Below are 24,834 nucleotides of genomic sequence, written 5' to 3'. Positions count from 1 at the left end.
AAGTGTTTTTTTTTTTTAATACAAAACACTGTAGAAAAGAAAGGATACTTTTAAAAACTTAGGTACTTACTTAAAATTTCATCTATATTCTCTGTATCAAGACTTGTTATTTCAGTTGTTACAGGAGTAAAAACCCAAGTTACCTGAAAATTTTAAAATGTGAAATTAATAAATGTTTTCATGAAAGACAAATAAAAGTCTAAAAAATTAATAAAATTGGTTCCATCTGTTATTTAGCTTATCAGCGGATTTAATCTTTAATAATTATTTTAACTTTTTATCCTAAAATTAGTCAAATAAGAGTTCCTACACTTTCAAACACAAAAGAAATCTCTAAACAATTTTAAAAACTGAGAATTTACTCATTCATTTAATATTTTAAAACCTTATTTTCACAATGCAAGCGCGCGCACATGCGCGCGCGCGCACACACACACACACACACACACACACACACACACACACGCCAGATATCAGTTTAGAAAGTATTTACATAAAACCAAAGCTAAATTTGCTGTTCTGTCCCACTAAGCCCCTAAAACAGAACAAAAAAAACTGCAAAAGAACCAGAGAAGACTTGCCAACTGTGAATTTAGTAAACGCAAATCTCTTCTTGCATTATTTTTACTCAGTGGTAGTAATAACAATGAATTAAGTGACAGACTATTTAAGAGATTAAGAATTTAATTTGAGATTAAGAATTTGATTTGAGCTGGGTGTGGTGGCTCACGCCTGTAATCCCAGCACTCAGGCTGAGGTGGGAGGATTGTTGTGAGATCCAGACCAGCCTGGGCTACAAAGTGAGCTCAAGGCCAGCCTGAACTGCATAGCGAGACACAGTCTCAAAAAAAAGAAGTTGATTTGAAATTAAGAGATTAAGATTTTAGTATTAATGAAAGTAAAAGTGAGAGGTCATTTTAAATGTTGGTTTCATTTTTATGTGCTTGAAATTCAAAACTGAAGTTACCAAAGATAATCTTAGTCTGCTATCTACAAAACAAAGATAAAATTTTAAACTAAGCTAGCATATTTTATTTATTTTTTTTTTTTTCAAAAAAAAATTTTTTTTAAATTTTATTTAAGGAGAAAAGAAAAAAAAAAGCAGGGAAAGGGTACAAGTTATACAGATTTACAGAAAAAAAATGAACAGTAGGAAATTACTAGTTAATGGATTACATATTGTCATCTTAGAAATAATTGTTCAAGTCACAAAATTAAAGCTTGTAAAGTGGACATTCCATCAATGATACTGCAAACAGTTCTGTTCAATGATCCAATAAAACTCTGTGATATCATTTTCTATCTTATACACTTAAATATACATGCAGTTATATAGTACAGAGCACTTTCTTTTCCTCTCTTTTGTACAATGACTATTACACATTTTGGGTTTCATTGCTCCCATGGTTCTTATTACTTTTTTGGAAGAGAGTAAAACCAAATGTGACATAACAGAACAGAATCGGTCAAGTCAAAAGGGTGGACATAATAGATAATGTGAAAACATAATACAAGGTGATCAACAATGGTTACCATAATGCCTCCCGCTATCTCTAATAGAATTGCCTATATTGTTAGTTACAATACAATTGAACAAAACTGTAAAGAATAAAACCGACAAAACCAAAACATTGGAGACATTGTAGGTCTTCAAAAATAGATAAAAGTCAATGAGAATGGGCGTTATAATGAATCTCATTATCTTCACAGCTGATGCCTAAATTTTCGAACCTGATACTATCCAGCAAAACAGAATGGGGGAACATCAGTTAAAAACCAGATGGTGAGAGTAATACAGGGCTTTAAATCGAGGTAATGGAAAGTCAAAGTGGGTTACTATAATATATCCTGCTATTGTTTTCCTTTAATTAAAAGGATAAAAATAAAAAAGTAAATAATGGAGTGGAGATTGAAATAAAAGAGGGCATAACAACGAAACAGCACAGATCAAAACATAACCATTTAAGCAGAATAGTGTTTCACCACCAGATAATCCTGACCTAAAAGTAGTTACCATATTATCTCTTTCCTTGAAATCCTTGAGTACAACTTCGTATACTGTAGCATTAAGTATATCAAAACAATGTAAAACCATTCAAGAGAATGACAGCATTACAGAGTATTTAGAATCGACTAACAGAAAATGAACAATGGTTTCTGTATAATCTCCTTGTCTTTAAAAGGTTTTTGCTTATACTATCATACATAATAAAATCCAGTAAGATACAACCTATTTGGACCATTGGAGACAGAAGGACAAAAGCTAGATGAGACTTCAAAACAAGATGATACTAAATCAGTATTACCTATTAAGATGTCATTTTCTCCAAAATAGCTGTTCCTATCATCCAATCTTCTCTGCCTCATTTCTGTTGAGCTCTTATTCTGTCAGTAGCTGTCAGTTTGTCTTCTTCACTTTGTTCTCTGCTCCATTCGTTGTGGCCTCCATTATTTCTGGATTCTTTGTATTTTTCTTTTTTTAGAATATCCTGCAATACTCTCTGTAGAGTTGAATTGGTGGTTGCAAATTCCCCCAGTTCCTCTTTATCCTGGAAGCACCTTGTTTTTCCATCAATTTCGAGGGACAGTTGTGCAGGATATCTCAATCTTGGCTGGAGATTATTATCTTTCAAAGCTTGAATTATTTCCCCCCACGCTCTTCGTGATTTGATGGTTTGTGCAGAGAAATCTGCTGTAATTCTGATGGGTGCTCCCTTGTAAGTGGTCTGCTTCTTGTCTCTGACAGCTTTTAATATTCTGTTCTTGTATTGAATTTCTGGAATTTTTATTATTATATGCCTGGGTGTTGCTCTGTTTGGGTTGTAGGTGGCTGGGGTCCTGTATGCCTCATACATCTGAGTATCTTTACCTTTTGCTAAATTAGGAAAATTCTCCTGGATTATTTCTGTGAGTAGCTTTTGTAGTTCATTTGTTTGTGTCCCTACTTCTTCTTTTATGTTCTTAATCCTTAAGTTATGGCTCCTCTTATCATCTTCTTGTCTTTGTATTATTGCTGTTTGTTTCTTTGTTATTTTTAAGAAGTTTTTCATTTCATTCTCCCATATTACAAGTCTGCCCTCCAGTTCAGATAGTCTGTCCTTAGTTTCTTTCAAGCTGTTATGCCAGTCTTCGATAGACTTCTTAGTTTCTTGGTAGTCCCTTTGAACCTGCTTCATGTATTCTATGCTTTCCCTGTTTTCTCCATCAAACACTTCTCCCCTCTTTTTCTGTTCTTCCATTCCACCATCTGTTTTTTCTTGGGTGGTGCTTAGTATTTCTCTAACTATTTTGCATACTTCTAGCTTCAGGTCGTTGATAACTTCATTCCTGAATTGGTCTATGAGGCTCTCTATATGGCGCCTTATGTGTAATGGTGCGGTGTCTGTTATTGCCTGTTTCTCAGAATTGGGGGCCGAGGAGCCTTTCTTGTTGCTGCCTCTTCCCATATTCTCTGTTCCTTATATATGCAAGCTTATATGAGAGGCCTAGCTTCTCTCTCTGTCAGCCACAGCCTGATCGAATTGCGCCGGTTAGGTGTTTCCACTCACTGCTGCACACCAGGCAGCCTACGCGGGGGCCCGCCCCTCCCGGCCTCCGTCAGGCTCTGGGATCTGGGTTGGGCCAGCCTACGGGGTCCGCCGGCAGTGTCACGCAGGCCAGGCACTTTTCACCAATCCCGCCCGACAGGGGAATGTGTGGCTGGAGTCGCCAGGGCGCCCTGCTCCCGCAGGACTGCCCGGGCCCAGAAAGTCCGCTGGAGTCAAACTGTGGTGGAGTGTCAGTTTCTCTCACTCACCTCGCCACAAGTCAGAACATGCCTCCCTGCCTGTCCTGTTTTCGACTCCGTTCACAGACTCCCGTTCTCAGAGTTTCCGTGCGTCTCTCTCCTTGCCGAGCCGACGTAGAGGCAGCCAGCCACCGCGCAGCGGGAAACCCAAATGGCGTGGGGTCCAGCCTCAGCAGCGAGGCTTTTCTGTTCCTGTTTTAGCACCAGGACTGCATTCCAAGTTGGTTTCTCTCAGCCGAGTTCGTTCCTGAGTCAGCAGAGCATAACTCCACCTGCTTATGTCTCTTTAGTCCGCACCATACCTGGCTTCTGAGCCTAGTTTTCAGAGAGCCTCCGGTAGTTGTTGTTATCTGTCCGCCATGTTCTCCCGGAGCATATTTTATTTTTAAAGTTATTTTTTATTTTTAATAGACTTTGTGTTTGTTGCCTAGCTTTTATCTAAAGCAGTCTGTGTATGGAAAGCCATTCACTGCATCATCATTTTTGATTTGACACCACTGACGTAAGGCTCTGATCAGAGCACCAGGAGGTTTTCCTTTGGTCACTATTCCATGGACACTACCACACAATAGTGACAACTCCAAATTTTGTAACTCACTAGTAATTCAATTTAAATGATATATAAAGACATGTTTATTAGCATGTGAATAATCCTAATTTTAAAAAACTCTTCCATAGAATTAGTCCTAAAATATCCAAGGGTAACAGCAAATCTTACATTCAAGTCACTGGCATTTATATAGCCAGTAAGTTACAATCATGTCTGTACCAAGTGATAACCAAACTCTTAAAATTAAAAGATTGTAAATCTCCACATAATTTATTTATATTTTCATTTCTCAAAAATTAACAAGAGTGGGGCTGGGGATTTAGCTCAGTGGCATAAGCGCCTGCCTTACAAGCAGGCAGTCGTGAGTTCGATCCCTGGTACCGATAAAAAGGAAAAAGACAAAAAAAAAAATTAACAAAAGATCAAATTTTAATGTTGATGGGGGAGAAGATAGGCAGCTCCACAATGTGGTACCTTCATATACGCCACAGCACCAGAGTAGAAAAGCTCTCTGACCTCCCCTTCTTCCTTGAAGCCAGCCATAACATCAATTCTCAGGCAGCCTTCAAGACCTCATGAGAGATATACCCTCCTGAGAACTGGGAGAAAAAAACATTCCTATCTCTGAAGACACACAGATAGCAAGAAAAACAGCTCTTGCTAAACTCCCCTCAGTTTATTGCTATTAGATTCTACTCTTTTTATCCAGTCATACTTCTTTCTGCATGACTGTCTGTTCCTCACCAAACCAAACATAGAAGCATTCAGGTTTTTTCCTTTTTTAGGTCATGATTTCTGGATCCCATCACATAATACTTACACTGCATTAAATAACTGTTGTCTTTTCCCTTGTTTATCTGTGTTACAGCGATCTCAATCATGAATCTAGAGATGGATGAGGAAAGAAATCTTTTCTCCTCACAATCTCAGTATCTCACTGACAAGTACTTCCTCCGCTATTGTGGCCAAATCTAGATAAATGCACAACCTAACTGTGTTGGTAAAGCAAGATTTTATAGTTGCGTGTCAGGGAAAAAAAACATAGGGAAACAGAAAAATATGATCATAAAGGAATAAAGTTGTTCATTTTTAATGTGATTAACAATACATACAGAATATCTATTAGGCACTGAAAGTACAAATACAGAGGGCATACTGAGATCTATCTCAAGGAGCTCTCAAAACTCCATGTTAAAGCGATGTCCAAAAAGTGAGCAAAATAGGATAAATGCTAGGTTACAGACGATTGGCTGCATCCAATGGAGACTTTTTCTGGAGTTCACAATCACCTGTTAAAATATACGTTTAGATTCTAAACTTAACTGCTCTTCCCTCTGAAATATTTACATGGTAAAAACATTTACATGTGAAAAGTACTTGGCTCTAGCACATTGCAGAGAGTACTCTAGCTGGGCAGGCTGCTATCTGTGAACTCTACAAGCTACAGTCTGTATAGGAAAGACTCCAGGAGACCCTCAAGCTGGGTAATGGATCTCACTTTGTAGTACAGGCTGGCTTCAAATTCATAAAAACTGACTTCCGGGAGAACATGGAGGATAGATAACAGCAGCTACAGAGGTTCTCTGAGATAGCCAGCTTAGAATCCAGGAATGGTGAGGTGTGAGGAGCCCTAAGCAAGGAGAGATATAAACTGCCAACCTAGGAATGAACTGAGAGAAACCAACTGGAAATGCAATCCAGGTCCTGTGACCGGAACAGATAAAATCTCAGCGCCGAAGCTGGAACCCGCACCTCTGGAAACCATGATTTGTATTTCCTGCTGCTGCTGCTGCTGCGTCTGAATCGGCACAGCAGGGACAGAGACACGAAAGCTCTGACAGCGGGAATTGGTGAATGGAGTTGAGAGCGGGACGGGGGGGGGGGGCGGCTCTGAATCAACCTGCAGTGAGTGAGAGGAATGGGGACCCTTCCATAGACTAGGAGGCTCCAACAGAGGACATTCTGGGACCAGGCAGACTAGCCGGAACAGGATGCTGCAGTAACTTTAGTCACATATTTCTCTCTCAAGCGGGATTGGTGGGGAGCGCTTGGCCTGGGTGACACCGCAGACTAAGACCCAGTAGGCTAGCCCAAACCAGGTCCCAGAACATGGCGGTACACCCTAGCAGTGAAGTCTTCAGTAGGTTGACCTAGAGGGGCGGGTGGGCCCAGCAAAGGCAGCCCAGGTCTGTGTCTCCCAGTGGGCGGGAACACCTAGCAGGCAGATTCAAACAAACTGTAACCCACAAAGAAAGAAACTGGGCCTGTTATATACACCTGTATGGAAGGAACAAAAAATATGAGAAGAGGCAACAAGAAAGGGTCCTCAGCCCCCAATCCTGAGAACACTGATCCAGGAAAGGTAAATGCAAAGGAGAATGAGGACAGAAAACATGCAATATCAGACACAGCACCAATAGACATAAAGCGATATCTCTGGAGCCTCATAGAAGAGTTCAAAAGTGAAGTATTTAATGAAGTAAAGCAAGATATAAATAGAATAGTTAGAGAAATGCTAAGCACCGCCCAGGAAAAGACAGATGCTGGAAGAACAGAAAAAAAAGGGGAGAATTGTTTGATGGAGAAAATAGAGAAAACATAGAATATGTGAAGCAGGTTCAAAGAGTTTACTAGGAAACTAAAAACTCTATTGAAAGCTGGCATAACAGCTTGAAAGAAACTAAGGATAGATTATCTGAACTGGAGGACAGATTTATAATGTGGGAGCATGAAATGAAAAACTTCTTAAAAATAACAAGGAAACAAACAGCAATAATACAAAGGCTAAAAGATGATAAGAGGATCCATAACTTAAGAATTAAGAACGTAAAAGAAGTAGGGACACAAACAAATGAACTACAAAGGCTATTCACAGAAATAATCCAGGAGAAATTCCCTAATTGACCAAAAGATAAAGATACTCAGATGTATGAGGCATACAGGACCCCAGCCACCTACAACTCAAACAGAACTACACCCAGGCATATAATAAGCAAAATTCCAGAAATCCAATATAAGAACAGAGTATTAAAAGCCATCAGAGACAAAAAACAGATTACTTACAAGGGAATACCCATCAGAATTACAGCAGACTTCTTGGCACAAACCATCAAATCACGAAGAGCGTGGGGGGAAATAATTCAAGCTTTAAAAGATAATAACCTCCAGCCAAGATTGATACATCCTGCACAACTGTCGCTAGAAATTGATGGAAAAACAAGGTGCTTCCAGGATAAAGAGGAACTAGGGGAATTTGCAACCACCAACTCAACTCTACAGAGAATACTGCAGGACATTCTAAAAAAGAAAAATACCAAGATTCCAGAAACAGTGGCAGAGAGGCCACAATGAATGGAGCAAAAAGTGAAATGAAGAAGACAAACTGACAACTAATGACAGAAAAAGAGCTCAACAGAAATGAGGCAGAGAAGGTTGGATGGTAGGAACAGCTATTTTGGAGAAAACAAGACACTATAATAGCTAGTGCTGATTTAATATCATCTTGTGAAGTCCCATCAAGCTTTTGTTCTTCCGTCTCCATCGGTCTTAACATGTTGTATCTTATTGGATTTTATTATCTGTGATAATATAAACAAAAACTTTTATAGACAAGGAGATTACACAGAAACCATTGTTCATTTTCTGTTAGTTGGTTCTAAATACCCTGTCATACTGTCATTCTCTTGAATGGTTTTACATTGTCTTGATATGTTTGATGCTACAGTATACAAAATTATACTCAAAGATTTCAAGGAAAGAAACACTATGGCAACTACTTTTATGTTGGGATATGTTGTGGTGAAACACCATTTTGCTTAAATGGTTATGTTTTGACCTATGCTGTTTTGTTATTATATCCTCTTTTATCTCACTCTCCTTTTTTTATTATTTACTTTTTTATTTTTATCTTATTAACTAAGGGAAAAATAAATAAAAAATAGCAGGATATATTATAGTAACCCACTTTGATTTCCTATTAACTTGATTTGAAACCCTGTATTGCTCTCACCATCTTGTTTTGACTGATTTTCCTCTATTTTGTTTTGCTTGATAGTACCAAGTTCGAAAGTATAGGCAACAACTGTGAAGACAATAAGATTCATTATGACACCCATTCTGGTTTGACTATTATCTTCTTTTGAAGTCCTGTAATGTCTCCAATGTTTTGGTTTTATTGGTTTTGTTTTTTACTGGTTTGTTCAATTTTATTATAACTGCTGATATAAGCAATTCTTTTTAAGATAGCAAGAGGCATTATGGTAACCATTGTTGATCACCTTGTATTTTGTTTTTACATTATGTTTTATGTCCATCCTTTTGATATGACTAACTCTGTTTTGTTATGTTATATTTGGTTTTATTCTCTTCAAAAAAAGTAATAAGAACTGTGGGACTAATAACACCCTAAATGTGTAATTGTCATTGTAAAAAAGAGAGGAAAAGAAAGTGCTCTAAAGGATACAACTGCATGTATATTTAAGTGTATAAGATAGACAACCATATTACTGCGTTTGTTGGATCATTGAACAGAACTGTTTGCAGTCTCACTGTTTGAATGTCTACTTTATATGCTTTAATTTTGTAACTTGAACAACTATTTCTAAGATGACAATATGTAATCTATTAACTAGTGATTTCCTACTGTTTGTTTTTTCTGAAATTCTGTATAACTTGTACCCTTTTTCTTTTTCTCCTTAAATTAAAAAAAAAAAAAAAAAAAAGTTTACACGTTAGGTTCCGGGCAACTTGACTGTATTAAGTAAACCACTGCTTGAAATACTGTACTAATAAATATGAACTTCCATTGATAGTTGCTTTGTTAAAGAAGGCCCAAAGCAAGAACACTGCCTCTGACTCACTAATCTCTCCTGCCTGCAGGGAAGATGGGGGCATTTTCCTGTTATCATTAACATTTCTATTATTATGCAGGTTGTTTATCTGAATTGTTAGCAAGCTCCACTGGTCTGACAAATTGCTTCTTTTCATGTCAGCCCTTAGCAGAATTAAGACTCTCCTGGAGAAACTTTTTTACCTGTCAAAATCTGTAAAGCTTAAGTGAAATACAAGTAGCTCCAGATCAGGAAAGGAGGGTGGAACTTTTTTTTTTTTTTTTTTTAATTTTAGACTTGAGGGCTGCAGATTTAGCTCAGCAGCTCAAGTGCTTGCCTGTAAGCGCAAGGTTGTGAGTTTGATCCCCGGTACCCATAAATAAATAAACAAATAAATTTTAGACTTTCTAGAAAGTTTTAACTTTTTAAAAAAATAAACAGCAAAAAATTTATATGGAAAATTTTAATAGAAGACTCTAATAGTCATGGAGAATATAACCTTTACTGATGAAATATTATCAATACAATGGACTATACATACAGGCATAAACTCAGTATTTCATAATGTCAACATTCTCTTCATTAAATTTCTTGCTTATACAGAAGTGAAGAGAAATGTCTGAAATCACCTTTCACAATTCATTAGATATTTCCTCTAACATCTTAGTCTGACAGTGATACAATATTTTACAAAAGGCAAGGCACAAAACCTCATCTTTTAAAAAGTGACAAACTACCTTTAAATAGTTACTTCCTTATCAAGTAAAGAACACCTTGCATTATACAGAGGGGCTGTAGAAATTAAGGTCCTACAACAGTTTCCTTAAACTTCCCTGAATCCTCTGAGGCTCCTTAACTGGCTCAGGATGCCAGTGTCCTGGGCCTGTGTCCTGGCCGCATGTCTGTAGCCCTCAGAAGCCATCTATCCAGCAGGCAGCTGCTTCTCTCTAACATGCTCCACTTTTTCCTGCTCTACAGGGCACTCTTCTCCCTACTGCACAGTTAGCCCACCAAAGATTGACTTCCTCTTCCCCGGAGCTTTCATTTCCCCGATGGAAAATGACTTTTTGTTCTCAACAACCAACCTGTTCCATGAAACAAAGATAGAAAAGGGGGAAAGCAGGCTAGAATGAAGAGTTACTGAGACAGTAAAATTCTCTGAATTAAGCATCAAGTTGAAATAAGATATGAATAATGAAAAGCTGATTAAAGATAAGACAAGCTATTTTAGGTTTTTTCTGTACTACTGGGGGTTGAACCAGTAGTATACTGCGGTATACCTCCAGCTTTTTTGTTTTATTTTGTTTTTTGAGACTGAGTCTCTCTAAATCACTAAGTTGCCTGGACTAGGCTTGAATTTATGATCCTTCTGCCTCAGATTTCCAGAGTGCTGCAATTATAGGTGGGCACTACCACACTACCACACTCAGCTGTAAATTTTTTTTAACCGCCCTTTTTTTTGTTTTTTGAGATAGGGTCTCATTATGTAGTGTAGGCTGGCCTTAAACTCATATATATATAGCCTAGGCTGTCCTCGAACTCACAGAGATCTTCCTGCCTCACAGGCCCAAATGCTGGGATTTTTAGTGTGCACCACCACACTTGGTTTTAACCATTCTTTCAATGGTAAATCAGATTTTAATTGTTACAATATTAATATACATCCAGGCCATTATACTAGCACACACAAAATACTCTGGCACACACTGCTAAGTCCTAGAGCTATCTTCTTTCATAAAACCAATATTGAATAAGGCACAAATTCAACAAGATCTTCTTCAGAATCATAACATCAATAATAAAAGTACACTCTGGAAATGATTTATTAAAGCTTCTCTGTGCATAATCTTTGTCATGGTTTATGTTGGTGGCCCCCAGGCCTCATGCGTTTACATTACACATCTGTGATTGGTTCACTGTCTAGTGCTTGGATTGATGGTGTCAGTGCTACACCCACATAGGGGTGGAGCCAGGATGTGATGTAATGGCAGGAAGAAGGTGTGACTTGCTCTTTTGCCCGTTTCTTCCTTGCTGTTTGTGGCAGCCATGAACTGTGGCCCGCCATGCCCACCCTGCCTTGGAGCCAACTGAGTATGGACTGAAACCTCCAAAACTGTAAGAAATAAACCTTTCCTTTCCTAACTTTGGTCACCAGGTATTTTGTCTCAGCGATGAGTTAAAAGTAACTAAGACAATCTTTTTAAAAAATTAAAATTCCTTGTACATTAGGACCAATGGTTACCATCTGTATATAGAGTTAATGGGAACTACATGATATTCTCTAAATTGAAAATCTCCTTTCAATTTAACCTGGCCAGAGAGGGTAGAATAATCTCTGCATGTTGCTTCATGTACATCAGTTCCTCTGCCAAATAAAAGTCTAACTCCTCCATCTAACATTCAGTATCACTGCCACCTGCTCTGCTGAGTCCCAGCCCACACTTTCCATTCACATCCCATAAATGACTGTAGTTGGAGAACCCACACAGGATATTCTGTTTGCCCATTCTAGCTTACTGAGAAACCCCAGTTTATGCTGTTGCCCTGGAATTTTATTAGGGTACCATCACTTGCACTCTTCAAGGGCTCTAACTCAGACAATAAATAATGCAGTCATCCTATGTTTAATAGTCACCTGGCAACTGAGAGAATTATACCAAGCTATTCACCAAATCCTCAACTAAGAATAAAACATCCCCTCCCAAAAACGGAATGAAAGTGAGTAACGATGCACTAAGATATGAATGCCAAGTCACTCCCTAGCTTCACTCACTGACTTGAAACACTAAACCAAGCAAAGGAACAACACTAATAATTTTTAAAGATTGCTATGTGACCCTTTTAAGATCACACACAAACAGTCCAAATCCTGTGAGGTATAAATTTAAGAACTGAATGCAAGGAATTTATAATACTTATAATTCCTAAAATATGTCTCATTATTTTCCTCCTTCCATGCCTTGCTTATGCAACTTCTGCTGCTGTTAACAAACCAGGAAGAATATCTGGATGTTTTCAACATCCAAGTCAAAAGCTACATTTTCTATGAAGCCTTTCCTCCTAGCCCCAGACAAGAGCAATTCATTTTGTGGAGCCTCTTCTGTAAGGTCTTAATACTATTCCTTCATAAAGAAAGGCAAGAATTAATTTTTTGTCCTTAAATTATTTGTTTGTGCTGTTAACTTACTTCCTCTAGTAAGCCACAAGTGCTTTCAAATACTTTGATTTTTTAAATTTTATATCCCACAGGTCACCTATTACCATTCCATATGCAATACTATTCAGAGACAGCACTGGAAGTAATAAATGAGAGAAAAAGGTCTAGAAATCAAAATGGCCAATGAATATTTTTAAAAACATGTTTGAGGAAAATAAACATAAAATAAGAAAGCTACATTCCAATTTGGTTTTAACTACTATTTAATAGCATCAAGCACAATCCTTGATGAGGATTCATAAGCTTCAAAGAAATCTCAGAAGTTGTGTTCTCCCACTCACAGAATAAGCAAGCCTCTTTCTAGTACTGTCTCAGCTGTTACGAGCCAAGTTTTACTTCTGCCCCTGCCACTGTTCTCATGATTTCCACACACTTCAGAACACAGACTTTCCACATTTAAGAACAGCTTCAACGTCTCTTGTACAAAATGGTGGCTATAATAATAATAGTGGTGGCTATAATAATAATAAAATGGTGGTAGCTTAATAATAATCTACCACAAACTTGAAAACTGCCAAGAGATTAGATCTTAAATGTTTATACACACATACATATAAGATCATGGATATGGCAGCTTGATTTAATCATTTCACACGTATACAGAAATCAAACACTGTATTCTGCAGTACTATATATACTGTTAGCTAATAAATCACTTACTTCTTGCTGTCAATACAGCTTCTTTTTGTCAATTACAGCTTAATAAAACTGGAAAAAAATAAAATGAACCATCAGCAAATTCCAAAAAAGAATGGCTATGCCATATTACTGGATAAAAATCAGATACTTGTTGTATTATTTTTAAGGTTAAAAAAATGATTTGGGACAAAATGTTATGAGCAGCGGCTAATGAAATATCACACAGAAGTTATCATATATATTTGTTAATAAGACTCACATTCACAGAAGCATTTCCCAGACTCTTCAGTATTTCATTAAAATATTTTAGCAAATGAGTTTACAAAACAAGAATTATTTCCAGTGAATCTGTTTGTTTAAAGCTCAACACCTTAAAACTCTGCTATTCAACACTGCTCCCTTTGCCATTACCACTGGCAAGCTCCACTTGGGACCCCTGGGAGACACAGAACCGTGGTCTCAGAATCTGCATTTTAATAAGATCATTAGATGATTCTCATGCACAATGAAGTTTAGGGAGCACTGTTTCAGAAAACAACGCATTTTACTTTAGCAGCAAGTATGTAATTTCATTATAAACTTTGCACTAAATTCATGGTTTTCAAGTAGGCACACAAAAACAGGTTAAAATTCATTTGTGACAATTCCATTATAAACTGCTATAATTTTAGAAAAATGCAACCTGTTACCTTATTAGAAATTCACATAAATATTAATCTTTAAAAGATGTTACTTTCTGCTTTAAAAATAGCTTGCACAGGTATCTCTGCATGACATTACAGACATAAATAAAATCTTCAATAGATGTTTCCACCCCTTTGGGTGTTCCCCTGTCCTCAACTGACATTACATCTGCAAGACATTGTGCAGTAATAGTTACTGTATTTCTACTAAATCTCATTTACTTGTCTTTCTGTTGGGAAAGTCTCAAAGTCCTTTACAAACTATGTCTTTCATATAGCAAAAAACAAGTGATATATCAGGCAGCTGCTATCTTCCATTTCTAATCCAGATTGACAAATCAGCCTACCACCTGAAATCTCAATGTCATGGGACTCTGGCTGCTGCTTTTCCCTAGAGGCCACTTCTCTCATTTCAGTGTCAGTCCACCATTACTATCAGTTTTGCATTAAGCTGGCAGGCAAAGAAGCATAAAGGTTTGCAGTTGGCTGCAAGAAGCTAGGAGATGTTGAAAGGTCCCAGGAGAAAAGCAGCTGAGGCTGACAGAAACTAAGGACCTTGAAGTTGGATATCAATCAAGGCACATCTCACACTGTTAGTATTCCCAGAAGCATTATAATGAGCTAGAAGTTCAAAGAAAAAGGAAAATAGAACTAAGTATAGAATAACCCTGGGAAGGTACTTTAACCCTTAAATTGCTCTATAGTACAACCTTCCTACAGGATAAAGGCAACCATGTTGTAAGACTAGAACCAATCTGCATTTACAAAGAAACATCAATGTTTTTCATTAACTAACATATGTGCAGACATTTTTGATACAAAGTCTACACCAAAATACACCTAATATAGGTAATATAATTCATAATCTCAAATTTGACCAGTATAAACAACTAGGGACAAATGAAACAAAAATTGTTTCATTTCATAGTTTTATGCACTTATTTGATCATGCAGAGAATTCCATTAAAAACTGATAGGAGGCCAGGGGTGTAACTCAGTGGTACAGCAACTACCTGGCAACCATTAAGCCCTGGGTTCAATTCCTCCCAAAATTGATGTCATCTGGTTTTGCTATTCAATGTATTTAAAAATGCTATTACTAATTCACCTGGAAGAGATGACATACTTCTGTGATGTTCAGAGAGGAAGTTATTATTTTTAAAAGGTTTTCAGAGCTTGGAGTAAGCATCTCAATAGATGGAAAGGATGGTTTTCCTAAAATCATCCACTGTTCTCCACTAGGGATTTGGGAGAAAAGATAAGATGAAAACTCCTAGAACCTGGGGATGAAAGCCATTGATGATGATCAGACAATGATGCCTTATTTACCCCAACCTTCAAAAAAGTATCCAGCATTGGTCCTTGAAGTTACATTCCAGAACAAACACTCGCACACATACACCAAAAGAAAATGATCACTGACCTACACTGAGCTTTGTACTGTGCTGCCTGCCCGTGATGCCTGATGAAAGACAGTTCCCTTTTGAGTTCTATGATTTGGATATTAAATGTCCCACAAGACCACATGCTAAAGGTTAGTTACCATCCTGTGGCACTCCTAAGGGCACCTTAAGGAACCTTAAGTGGGTAGGACCCAGGGGAAGTTAACCACTGATCCAGTACTAGACACTTGGCCACGACCTCTGCCTCTGTGCTCACTGACACTGTAAGCCTCTTCCACCAAAAGACCTGCAACAGAGGATCAAAGGCAAGAGTCTAGCTAGCACAGGCTGAAACCTCTGAAACCGGGAGCCAAATCCTTCCTTCTAATTTGATTTTCACAGTTTGTTGCAGCAATGGAAAGCTTATTAACCAGACAGTACACACATGGTGGCCCATACATTCTTTTCTTGGTCACACATTAATTCTACAAACATTTTACGGAACTGTCAGAAGCATTATAATGAACTAGAAGTTCAAGGAAAAAGGAAAATAGAACTAAGTATAGAATAACATTAGGAAGGTACTTTTTGACCCTTAAATTGCTCAATGGTACAACATTCCTACAGCATAAAGGCCATTCACATTGTAAGGACTGTCTGCTATGTGCTATACACTTTGGGGAAAGGGTGTGTATAACATTACAGACTTTAGATTATATCTAGCAAGATCAGGCTAAATAGTTCACTTTCATTTTAGAAATAAGAGAGAGAAAGAACCCTTCCTCCGAATAGGAGACCCATAAAAAGATGGGTTTGTAGGGATTATTAACATAACTATGGGTCCATCGTAATGACTCTGTAACTTCTTCAGTGGGGTTTTTGTTTTGAAGCCAGCCTGAAGATCTGGTTGAGAGACAAAGAGACAAGTTGCTGGGTAGAAATAACAGGTTCTTACACTAATATTTCAAGAGTCACACATATTTCCTACAAAGTCAGTATTTATTCCCAAAAGAAAATGGCTGCTGGGGGCTGGGGATTTAGCTCAGCAGCATAAGCGCCTGCCTTTAAAGCAGACAGTTGTGAGTTTGATCCCTGGTACGGATAAAAAGGAAAAGGACAAAAAAAAAAAAAAGAAAAAAGAAAAAGAAAATGGCTGCTGGGTGCTGGACCATAAGAGTTAAATGTCAGTGTTCCATTTTTGCCATGTTTTCAACACACTTTGAGTTAATTTTAACATGGAACAACTGTATAGGCACTGTCCCAGAACAGTCTTTTAATATTACTAAAAGTTTCCTGATGAGATGCTATAGGAAACAGAAAGTGTCACTTGTAAAATGTTCTTAACAACAATAAAAAAATTACATTTTACATTAATCTAACCAAGGCCAAGAACTGGTATACAGTTAAGAACCAATGTATAGGAACATATATAATGACACCACACAATGAATGCAAGCGGCCATTATCAAAATACAGGAACTTTATGACAGCCTCTTCATTTGGGGTCCCTGCAGGGGTGTACCCTGAGACAAGGAGTGTGCATTTGGAGATGAAGGACAGGAAAGGGAAGACAGCCAATACACTATGGTCAGTGAACTATAGTATGCCAATATTTTAAAATACTAAACACTGGAAAGACCGATGTTTTCATTTAGCTTTTTTTGTTGCTCTGGTTATGGCAGGTCTTGAACTCACTACATAGCTCAGGCTGCTCTTTGAACTCATGATGCTCCTCCTGTCCCAGCCTCTCAAGTGCTGGGGTTACAAGGTGTGCACCATCATGCCCAGCTTTCCACTTAGTTTAAAGAAAAAAAAAAAAACCTTACCAGTTATACTAAAAGACCTTGTTAAATCTCCTGAACTACACAACAAATTTCTTTCATCCTTTTGTTTACCAGCCTTTGCTGCTGGTGTGTTCATTCCACATTGCAATCTGAAGAAAATTTCTTACAGGCAGAATCCTTTTATTTCACTACTAAACATGTAACACTGTTTCTTGATCAAAAACTATTCTTTATTGCAGTATCTGGCTTTTTTTTTCCATATTCACTTAGTACTAGAATGATTCTCAGATCTTCTAGTTTCTTACTCCTAAGCAGAGTACTGTGTCATAAGGTAAAAATATTATTTCCAAATTCCACAATTTCACTATTTAGACCTAAGGTATTTATTTACTACTTTTTAAAAAGTTTCTCCTCATAACCATTCTATTGCTTCTAACCAAACCAATTCTAAATGTCAATCATAAGTGGTCATTGATGGGCCATATATTATCAAGATGCCCTAATTAAATGATTAGAAGAATTTTTAATGCTATCCCCAGCACATCTGTTTATGATAACTTTTATAAAGCAAATGGACTAATTAGAAAGTAACAATGTTTGCTTTTAATAATCTACTTTCCTTATTGTCTTCTGCTATTTTCTTAGCTACCAAGAGATAGAAGCAAAGAAAAAAAGGAGTAATAATTGGCCTAATTAGAAATCTAGAATTAAATATATATATCCTTAAGGCAATTTTGAGTTAATAGACATTGCCTTAATTTTTTTTTTTTTTTTTTTTAGACAAGGTCTCCCTATATAGCACAGGTTCAACTTGAACTCGCCTATGCAGCCCAAACTGGCCTCAAACCCATGGTGATGCTCCTGCCTCATTCTCCCAAGTGCTGGGACTACAGGTATGCACCACCACTCCCAGCATTCTTTGTCTGGACTTGGTAATAATGCTTCTAGAATTTCCCCCAGTGTATGTAATTGTAGACACTTGGGCTGAAACAGATACCTTTTTTGTTTCCTATTAGAATTTCAAGTTGAAAATCTTAAATTTTGTTAAGTACATTTCCAGTACCTACTGAGATGATTATATCAGATCTAATATATTGATAAAGGTCATTTAGCTCATATATTTACATATAATCTGTCATTGGAATGCGAGAAGGAAATTAAAGAGTATTATACCATTTTTCTAGTTGAATCCCCCATATCTGCTCTATAAATGTTGCTGCTATGTCATTTTGTTTACAAGTAGTTACAGTTTTTACCCTGTCACCATAAATTGTGCCCTTAGCTTTCTAAAGTGACCTTGTCTATCTTGTTGAATGCTTTTGGCCTGTATTCTACCTTGTTTAGAAAATAAAAAATCACAGCCTTATCCAATTTGCAATTAGAATGTACCATTTTACTCCTGACCTTCTGGAATCACTTTTTTCTTTAGGTATATCTCTTCGTTTTCAGAAGTTTTAATTTGTGCTCTATCATGAAAATTTCAGTAAGTCAGTTAAACCTGTTATGATTAATATCTAATGTAGCTGTGCTTTGAGTTATTTCTGTCAAATTATATTTCTGGTTTTTAAAATATCTTTTCCCTATGCAAAACAGAATTGTGTTAAAAGGTAGTTCTTTTAATATACAGGAAATTTTATTTTCATATAATGTAATAAATTATTTATTCCTCCATACATGTTCTGCATACTGCTGTTATATTCATCTTTACTAAAATTCTATTTTGTGTTAGCTCCTTACACTCCAACTTCTAAGGACGTTCACTGGAGGATCACATTTGGCCCAACCTAATCTTTTAACTTTATCTTCCAATGATGTACTTACCTCAATTTCCACAGTCAGAGTTTACCACTCACTTATTTCATCTACAGAAATTACTCTGCTTATCAAAATTTTCTGGGATACTTTCTAGACACTTTCCAGTACTTGTATTATATATATATATATATATATATATATATATGTCTCTTGTGCTTCTTATGCTTGGTCATGAAAATCTCTCCAATTAGGTCATAAGCTCTTGAAGGACAGGATGGTCTTTAATTTTCTGCATGTCCCACCTGGTTGGCTGAATGTTTCCAACCCCACAGGTTCTCATGTGAGGATGACCATGAGCTTGTGGGTCAACATGCTCCTGGTGAGCTATGTAAGACAGAGCTGTGACCAATACACAGCCAAGAAAAGTGAGTGTTTCCAGTTCTGTTAGGGAAAAAACCTTCTGCCCAGATTTTCCTGTAAGCTCTGTCATAACGAATTTTCAAATGGAAGGTACATGACCATTCTACCAGCAGTGCTGTCAAGGAATCATGCACAAAGGGGAGACTATTGTATGTCTAAACCACTGTTCCCTTCGTTTTTAAATTCCAAGTAACTACTGTTTTGAGTAAAAGAGAGAGGCTAATGTAGAACCTGATGAATACTAAAAAAACAGATGAGAGAAATGACATAAAGTAAAACAGAAAGCCAGATAATTTATAGGTAAGGAATCTCTGAAATTCCTGATTCTATTTTAGTGCTCTCTTTACATCTCATGGTACAAAAAAAAAAGTTACAAAATATTTGCATGGCCTTTGCATTTGATCACTTATTTGCCCAAAGAGTTCCATTTCACCTGAAAATTACTGTTTTAATTAAAAACAAAATGTTGACTGAAACTACTACATTAATTTCACTAACTGATAAATAGAAAAATTATGCTTATCTCTGCAACAAGAGAATGGGAACTACAGCTCACTGAGACTTGCCCATTCCTTTAAAAATCACATCTATTGGTGAGCACAGTATTTCTTTGTACCTACTCTTTAAATTTTAACCAAACTTTACTAGTGTGTTTTTGCAGTAAATAATGTTTATATTATATTTCTCACAGGGGTTTGGTACATGTAGAAAAGACATCTTAATTTCATTTTCATCCTCCCCTTCGTCCCCCTTCCCCTTTTGATACATCCCTTGATCTCCCTCCCATCTGAGAAAAATCTATCCCTGTACTTCCAATTATCTATTTTACTTTTTATTTATAATTTGGGTTTCTCATATGAGATTTACTCTCTAAATCTGAATGTAAATTGTTCTGTAACTTTTTTACTTGCTAGTTTGTACAAACAAGCTAAGTATTTTTCTTCAGTAAGTCTTTCTAGAAATAGGTGTCCGAAATTCTTGTAGTATTATCCTTTCATTGACAGAATTTGAGTTCCAGGGCCCTAGCAAGTATTTCAGAAACTGCCTTCTATCCCATGCACAAAATAAATGTCATTCAAGACTTCTCACAACTTTAACTAGGTACACTTCTTTTGTAGAATGAAAGCACTTTAAGGTAATTGGTTCAATCTGTTTAATTCTTTAGAAAACATTGTACTATCCTTACTATATGTCAAACACCATGCTCAGTACCAAGAAAATAAATAATAAAACCCCACCTTCTTAGCAAAAGGAAATAAACACATCTAACAACAAAATAAATTTTCATTATTTTTCTTTGCAAGGTCATTTTTCTTTTTTTTTTTTGTCTTTTTCCTTTTTATTGGCACCAGGGATAGAACTCACGACTGCCTGCTTGCAAGGCAGGTGCTTATGCTGCTGAGCTAAATCCCCAGCCCCTGCAAGGTCATTTTTCTAATGCAAGGTCACTACCACATGAAAGGACTCTACTGATCATTAAAACTTTCTGTCAGTGGAATATCGCTTTAAATATCTGAATGGTCAAAACTTCTCTGGTATATTTACATATTTCCTCAAATATGAACTGATTTCACAATATGAAGTAATGTGATTTTACCTTTTAGTTTCCTAGGCTTGCCAGAATATATTAACACAAATTTAATGACTTAAAACAAATTTATTCTTTCACACTTCTGCAGATCAGAAGTCTGAAATCAAGGTGCTAACAAAGCCACCATTTTTCCAGTAGCTCTTGGAGAGTAAATCTTTTCGCTGTTCCAGGTTCTAGTGAATACTTGCATTCCACTTTAACCACTACTTCCATTTTTATGCTATCTTCCCTTTTCTGTGTGGTCCTTTCTTGTAAAAATGTAAATCACTGACTGGAGTTAAAGACTCATCCCAGATCCAGGATGGTTTTGTTTCAAGATCCTTAATTAAGTAAATCTACAAAGACTATTTCCAAATAGGGTTACATTTGGAAGTTCTAGTGAACATGGATTTTGGGGACATCCTACCCAATCAATGCATATTCTATGGTCTTTTTGACCCCAAATATATATTTACATAATCCATAAGCAGAAAGAAATAATCTATTTGTGTAGGTGCATATATCTCAAAACAATCATTTAGATTATAAAATAAGTGAATTTAATACATTTCTAAAAGTATTTAAGAAAACACATTTTTGCATTGACAGTGAAATAAAGAATTCCTTATGTTTCTTTCGAAAGTTATTTAAATTTAATAAAATACTTTAAAAATCAACTTCAGGGGCTGGGGATTTAGTTCAGCAGCATAAGCGCCTGCCTTGCAAGCAGGCGGTAGTGAGTTCGATCCCCGGTACCGATAAAAAAAAAAAAAAAATCTATTAAAAATCAACTTCAATATTTACATGCACACAACTCAAACTAGTCTTTTACATTTTCAGATACACCACAACATTTTCAAATTTTTTTCAAAATATAGATTATAAATGGCCGAGGGTATAATAAGAGCAATATACAAGATACCAACCAGTAATTTGTACCCACCCCCCAAAAATGTTAAGAAAAATCGTATTCTTCCTATAACCTACTTTGGACATTTGGCTCTAATGACATTTACCTTATCAGAAAGATTAATACCCAAAGGGCCAAATTTTTTAACAAGGAAATACTATATATCGACAAGCATGGTTTATGGACTTTTACAGGGTCTACCAAAGCAGACTCTGTCTCCAAAATATTTTGAACAGTGTTGTTTAAGTAAATAATACTCTTTGAAGTAGTATTTTAGAACTTCAGATTAAAACATATTACTGGGTTGTATAATCAATTCATTGGAATTTTATCCAGCCTTAACAAAAAGAAATAGAAGATACTGAACACTGAATGTAGTTTAGTAGTTTTGAAAATTTTTATTTGTGTTTTTTTTGTACTGGGTTATAATTAAAAGTGTTTTTTAATGTGTTTATTTGCTGAGAATCAGAGTCAGAGCAGACTTGAAAGCTGTTGCCAGGTAATAATGTACATTTGAATGTTAGGTTCTCATACATTAAGTTTATATAGTCTGGTGTAAATAATATGTATAAAATTTGTTTGCTGTGTATTGTCCCAATATGTAAGAAAGATTTTCTCTGAAGCAGTGTTTAGTCCAGTGATTGTTATTTTAACATTTCTCTTCAGTGGAACACAAATTCCACAGAGATAGGCATCACTAATCACTAATGAATCTTAGAATTTGAGAGTCAAAAGCAGCCTTAGATTGTTCGATCTATTTATGGATAAACAAAAAGAAGGCAAAGAAGTACATGCCTAAGGTTATATAGTTAGTGGCAGAGCTGGTATCAAAATCTGTGTCTACTGGTGCCAACTTGTAGATTGTATAAAACCACCATATTAAGTTGTAGTTTGAGCATAAAACATTAATTAATCAGACATAATTAAACATACTTAAAGGGTTTATGCGCATTCACCTTCAGAAGTAAATGACAACTAACTGGTTTTTTTACACTTAAGTATTTGTGTGTGTGTGTGTGTGTGTGTGTGTGTGTGTAGACACACGTGTGTGGTACTGGCAATTGAACTAGGGTTCATACTGAGTTACATCCTCAGCCCATCCATCCATCCATCCATTCACTTACGAGACAGGGTCTTATTAAACTACTAAATTGTCCAGGCTGGGATACAACTCATGAATCCCCTGCCTCAGCCTCCCATAATGCTGGGATTTCTACATGTACTACAACATCTTGCATATTTTCAAATTTCTCTTTGCAAGAAAATGGCATTGCTAATTTGTGTAACTTTAGCAGCACTCTCTTTGAAGCTGTTTTGGTAAATATGAATCTTATCTTTAAATCAGCAGTTGATTGGTTGAAACTAAACTGTTGGCAGACCCAAATCACCACTTGAAGTTGTCTAAAATACTTGTCCACTTCCGTATCAAAGCCTAAAGAGAATATTTATTTAGTGCGTAATTCTGAAGTATCAGAGTGAAGTTCTAACACTGTTCTCCATTATTTAATTAACATGTTATAAAATTAGAAAGACTCAAGGTTAATATTAAGTTTGTAGATGATTCAACTTGGAAAATGGCCTATCTTGCCTCCAGATTTGACTGACTACTACAAAACTTCAAAAGAAGTACAGAATTTTTTTTGTTAAAAATTCTATCTTGTAGTTAGAAGTAAATGTTTTCTCCCTTCACCCTTAGTTATTGACCCTATTGTTAGTCTTCTGACATCTTTGGAGGCAGAAGATGAAAGTGCTTAGAAAAGAAGTGGTAAATTTAAACTAGAAAAGTAGGTAAAACTGCTACTCTTTGCAAACGGCATAAATGAGTAAATGGAAGCTGAAGACAAATTAACCATTACGAACAATTAGAGAATTTATACAGTATTAGGGTACACAGTCAAAATTAAGAACATATACAGGAGTATAGACTGGAAGAATTTATAAACAATTAGGGTATAAAATATGCAAAACTAAGAACAAAACAAATAGAGCATATAATGGAAGAAGAAAGCCAATTTATAATGGTGACAAAAAACCAAGTGAAAACAAAAATACCTAGGAATAGACTTAAGAAATATATGAATAAAAATATCAAAAAGGTTGATTTTTAACCACACAAACACATTCTAAAAGATACTGAAAAAGGAACACAAGAAAAAGTTCATAAATTATCTCAACTAAGAAGATATTGTATATCTCAAACCAGAGAGAAAAGATAAGCAGCTCCATAAGCTAGGTTGAAACAATAGATAGTCAGCTGAAAGAAGCAGCTCTGAATCCTCATGAGAATACATACTGAATATGTAAAAATCACTTCTGTTTTTTGGGGGGAATCACTTTCAATGCTTGGGCTAATGAAGACCTTTCTAACCACGGAAAAGGGTTAATCCAAAAGCACAGTATGTTTAAATTTTTAAAAATTATTACAGCACTATTATTATTGCCATTAATCACTAATAATAATCGTTATCATTACCAGGTATGATAAAAACTATGGTGGGTGCTGCTACCAGATGTCATCCAATGTAAAACATTAATGTGTCCTCTTCTAACAGTCTTTATCAGATCTGGCACCATGCAACTTCTGGCTCTTCCCTAAAGCAAAAATGACAATGAAAGGTAAATGTTTCGAATTCATCCAGGAGACTGAGGCAGCCACAACAGCAAACTAAAGACACTCACAAAAGTGGACTTTCAGAACTGCTTGAGAAAGTGGCAAGAATGGCAGGACAGGTGTACTCAAAGTAGGTCTTTTGAGGAGGATTAATGGCAATGTTTCTTTTACTGTAATAATTTTTAAAAATTTAAATGTCCATATTTTTATTACACCACATACTACAATCCAAAAAAGTTGATTCAACACACACATACCTGAACACAGTATATAAAAACACTATGTAACAAATAAGTAAATAGAGGAATTCAATAAACCAGGTACAGTGGTACTTGCCGATAATCCCAGCATGTGGGAGCTGAGGCAAAAGGATCACTGTGGGTTCAGGGCCAAGCCTAGGCTATTTGTGAGGTAGAGGCCAGCCTGAACTACATTTGGGACCCTGTCTCAAAAAATAAATAAATAAATACATAAAAATGAGAAGAAACATTAATGAATGAAAAAGAAACTGAGAAAATATACGTAAGAGGACAATTTCTCTAAAATATAAGAGCTCCTGGAAATATGTAAGGACAAGATTTCAAAAGAAAAATGATCAGTGAGCACGGGAATATGTTATTCATTGAAGTACTATTTATAATAGCAAATAACTCGAAACAACCTAAATATTTATCAACTAAAAAAGCAGACAAATTAT

At 36.3% G+C, this 24,834-nt stretch overlaps 1 protein-coding gene across 2 annotated transcripts in view; it reads right to left on the bottom strand.

The window, feature by feature from the left end:
- The window catches only part of Erp44 (endoplasmic reticulum protein 44), an 88,664-nt gene that overhangs the window by 49,841 nt on the left and 13,989 nt on the right, over nucleotides 1-24,834 (bottom strand). Inside the window, exon 2 of one of the 2 annotated variants that reach the window (XM_003470727.5) lies at nucleotides 71-143. The exons of the other annotated variant lie outside the window; for it this stretch is intronic. Within the exon in view, the coding sequence (XP_003470775.3) occupies nucleotides 71-143 (73 nt within the window). The remainder of the gene's footprint in view (nucleotides 1-70; nucleotides 144-24,834) is intronic. 2 annotated transcript variants of the gene reach the window in all.

This window comes from Cavia porcellus, unplaced genomic scaffold (genome assembly GCF_034190915.1).
Source record: "Cavia porcellus strain 051 isolate PalLab524CR breed Dunkin Hartley unplaced genomic scaffold, mCavPor4.1 scaffold_1, whole genome shotgun sequence".
NCBI lineage: Eukaryota > Metazoa > Chordata > Mammalia > Rodentia > Caviidae > Cavia > Cavia porcellus.
Note: the sequence above shows the minus strand (reverse complement) of the source record. Positions and strands in the feature narration are given on the sequence as shown.